The sequence below is a fragment of the Peromyscus leucopus genome, chromosome 4, assembly GCF_004664715.2.
Source record: "Peromyscus leucopus breed LL Stock chromosome 4, UCI_PerLeu_2.1, whole genome shotgun sequence".
In the NCBI taxonomy this organism is placed as follows: domain Eukaryota; kingdom Metazoa; phylum Chordata; class Mammalia; order Rodentia; family Cricetidae; genus Peromyscus; species Peromyscus leucopus.
In genome coordinates this window covers 61,661,863-61,665,695 of record NC_051066.1, presented here as the reverse complement: position 1 = coordinate 61,665,695, position 3,833 = coordinate 61,661,863, and the positions used below count along the sequence as shown (strand labels likewise).

General features: G+C 36.2%; 1 protein-coding gene across 1 annotated transcript; it reads left to right on the top strand.

Annotated features, from left to right (window-relative positions):
• Positions 1-2,007: 2,007 nt before the first annotated feature.
• On the top strand, positions 2,008-2,937 carry LOC114710152 (putative olfactory receptor 5AK3). The gene has a single exon (XM_028894242.1). It carries the CDS (start codon positions 2,008-2,010, stop codon positions 2,935-2,937), a length of 930 nt encoding a protein of 309 aa, XP_028750075.1.
• The last annotated feature ends 896 nt before the right edge of the window (positions 2,938-3,833 follow it).

The following is a 3,833-nucleotide window of genomic DNA, read 5'->3' as shown; positions in this document are numbered from 1 at the left end:
TAATGGCACAATTCTGCATTTTCATCCAAGAAATTGGTCTGTTTGTTTCTCCAAGCCTTTAGGCAAAGTTATTTCCTTAATAAAGAACATGAACATGCTCTGTTATATTTACATTTAGATTTTTAAATCAGGCTAAAATGTTTTTCTTTGTCTTAGTTGTTTTGTTTTGGTTTACTTTGGTTTGGTTGAGGTTTATAGTTTCTCATGCATGCACAAAATATTGTGATCATACCCTCCCCTCATTAATTTCTGTCATCACCTCCAACTCCTGCTAAAACTCTTCCTTTTCCCCAGCTAGTCCTCCTCTTGCTTTCCTGGATTTTGTGTACAGCAAGGGTCTTTTGCAAGTGGTCATATGTATGTGTGTGTGTGTATATTTTGTCACTTCAGGAATCTTATATTATCCCTTCACTTATAGGCACTATAACTTTTTGGTCATGATAATGCTCACTACAGAAATTTTATGAAACCACTTACCAGGGTAACATCGTTCCTCCCCATTCATGTTCTCTAATGTCTCCCAAGAAAGATTGTCACCCTTTGTCAAATAATGTTTCATATCTTCTGAAATGATATGACTGCAGTCCTGTACTACATCAATGTAGAAAATTGAATCTACTAACTTTCGAATGTTACAAATGTTGTCATCCCTAGGGTCAATGTAACTTGGTCTTGGTTGCTTAGAAAAAAATTATTTTTCCCTTTATGCTTTTTTTTCTTAAAAATACAACTTATGGGAGGCTTCCTTCTCTTCATTTTATTGACCCTATCCCTAAACAAGGGAAATAGCATATTTGGTTTGTGAATCTGAAAAGACCCAGACATCTAAGGAACACCCAAATTCATTAATTTTGTTCCTAGAAATGTCTCACGGAAAAATTGTCACACAGAACTATTTGTAGCAGAGGCGAGCTGTAGCCAATCTACTCAACACTGAGGACACAGGTGAATGGTGAGCAATGAGCAGTAGTGTGAAGCACAGATACTGGAGTGTGATGTGTGACCAACACCAAGCCATGGACTTTACCTAATCTATCTGTAATGAGAAAAGTACAAGAAGTAATCTTGACTACTGAATATTATTTAAAACTTATGACAAAGCTAACATATTTTATTAATTTTCATAAAATTTTGAAATTTTACAAAGAAAATAATATTTATACACACTTTGGTTAAAAATATCTACTGAAGTCTACATGACAATATGTCCATGCTGGGTAAATTAGAGTAGTAAGGAAGGAAGAAGGTCAAAATGAGACATGAAATTAACTTAGAAAGTTTATATAGACCTATAAGGTTGGGTTGAAATTTTCAAGCACAATTATTAATGGAGGTATTTTCATTAAAACATAGAGCATAAAGAACAAACTAAGAATGAAATAACCCTATTTTATTTTTGTTAATTGATATGTTAATAAAATAACCTTCAGTAGCTAAGAATACAGATCTGTTCAAAAGCAGTGTCTGAAAACTGGATGAAAGTGGTCTAAGTGCTGAGGTTCAGTCTTTAAATGCTATCAACATGTCATAGAAAACAGATCCTTTGAGGGGCAAGGGAAATAGTCTAGCCAGTAAAGAACTCACATACAAGCATGGGAACTTGACTTTAACCACCAGAAACTATGTGGAACAAGATCCAGGCATGGTGGGATCCAATTGTAAACCCAGAACTGGGGGGAAAGAGATAGATGGATCACTGGTACCCACTGCTAGCCAGCTGACACACTAAGTTCCAAAAAGACTAAGATACCTTGTTGCAAAACACAAGATGGCCTGTACCTGATGAATGTCACCCAGCATCGACCCTTGGCCTTCAAATACACACATACACTTTCATGTACACGCACCTATGCACACGTGCCCCAATAAACACAATGGAAAGCATTCTTTGTAGTCATTACAAAATCAAACATTATAAAATTTCTAAAATAAATAATCAAAAAGGGGTTATTTTCTCTCCTATTTTTTCTTTTGCCATTTTCAGCTGATATTGGATTTCTACTAACCATGGAACACAGTAATGACACCAAAGTGACTGAATTTATCCTCCTGGGATTTGCTGGTCAACACGAGTTTTGGCACATCCTTTTTGTGGTATTCTTAGTGATTTACGCAGCCACCGTAGTGGGCAACATTGGCATGATTCTGCTCATCAAACTCCACTCTTCTCTGCACACTCCCATGTACTTTTTCCTGCAGCAATTGGCTTTTGTTGATCTCTGTTATTCCTCTGCCATCACTCCCAAGACACTGCAGAATTTTGTGAGCACAAACCCATCCATCTCCTTCACTGGGTGCATAGTTCAATTGCTGGTCTATGGAACCTTTGTAACCAGTGACTGCTTCATCCTAGCTGCTATGGCTGTGGACCGCTATGTGGCCATCTGCTACCCACTGCGCTATCCTGTCATCATGTCCCAGAGACTCTGCATTTTACTGCTTCTTGGTTCATACACTATGGGCTTCCTAAATGCCTCTGTAAATACAAGTTTTACTTTCTTATCAAACTTTTGCAAATCTAATGCCATTAATCACTTTTTCTGTGATGTACCACCAATTCTTGCCCTATCTTGCTCCAGTATTGACTTCAATATCATGGTATTGACAACCTTTGTGGGATTTAACTTGACACTCACTGTGTCTGTTGTCATTTTTTCCTATATATTTATCTTGGCTGCCATCCTAAGGATGTCTTCTGCTGCAGGAAGGAGAAAAGCCTTCTCCACATGTGCATCCCACATGACCGCTGTCACCATATTCTATGGAACGCTCTCATACATGTATGTACTTCATGGGACCAACAGATCTCAAGAGCAGGAGAAGGTGGCTTCTGTGTTCTATGGTATTATGATTCCCATGTTAAACCCTCTCATCTACAGCCTAAGAAACCAGGATGTAATAGAAGCCCTGAGGCACCTAGGAAACAAATGTTTCTAGTGGAAAGCTTGGTCTCCATGTCAACATGGCTCAACAGGCAAGGAGACTGAGCACTTTCCTTGGTCAGCTCAGGGAGATGTGGCCAATGTTCATGTCACACAGAGACATTCCTTGATTGTCAATGAATATGAAAGACTATAAAAAATTAAATTATCAAATAAAAAAAACTTATTTCTTTAGTGCTGAGAAGTAAATCTATATTTCTCACATTCTAATCAAGTACTCTACTAGTGAGTTTCATCCAAGTGTTTGAATAAAGTATTGATGCTTTGTACATTTTATGACCCTCTTTTGAAATATTACTCAAAAAATAAAATTATGGTATTTCTCCCCATCTTTTAAGGGTTAATGAATCATATGCATTATATATGAGTATGAGATTATCAATTTTTGTAATTAAATTTTTAAAAGCCTTCTGTAAGGGTCTAGAATGATGGTACACACCTTTAATCCCAGCAATCAGGAGAACAGGCAATATAAACAAAAAGGTAAGACCCCTTTTAGTGACTCTTTTTCCACATCGATAGTTAAAGGAGCAGTCAGTGGGAAGATTAACAGGACAGTGTTCACCACCTTTCCCAAACCCAAGAACATAACATAAAAATAATGCGTGACTGAGAAACACTGGAAGCTATTGAAAAGGTACAAAAATCATATTTGAATATCATCCTATGTTAATATAGATACACACTTAATATATTAGAAAATAAGTATGAATCTGTTTCTTTGAATTAATATTCTTCTATAAAGAGTTTTTCATTTTCAAATAGATTCATAGTTCAAATGCACTGTTTATATGATTATTTCCTATCAAAAATATTTTAAAAATCTCTTTAGAAAGCATAAAACCTCCTAGATAATGCTTGTCAGGAAACTTTAAGTTCCAAAATATTGTG

Excerpts from the sequence above, each read along its gene's own strand:
- LOC114710152 (XM_028894242.1), top strand. The coding sequence starts at position 2,008 with ATGGAACACAGTAATGACACCAAAGTGACTGAATTTATCCTCCTGGGA.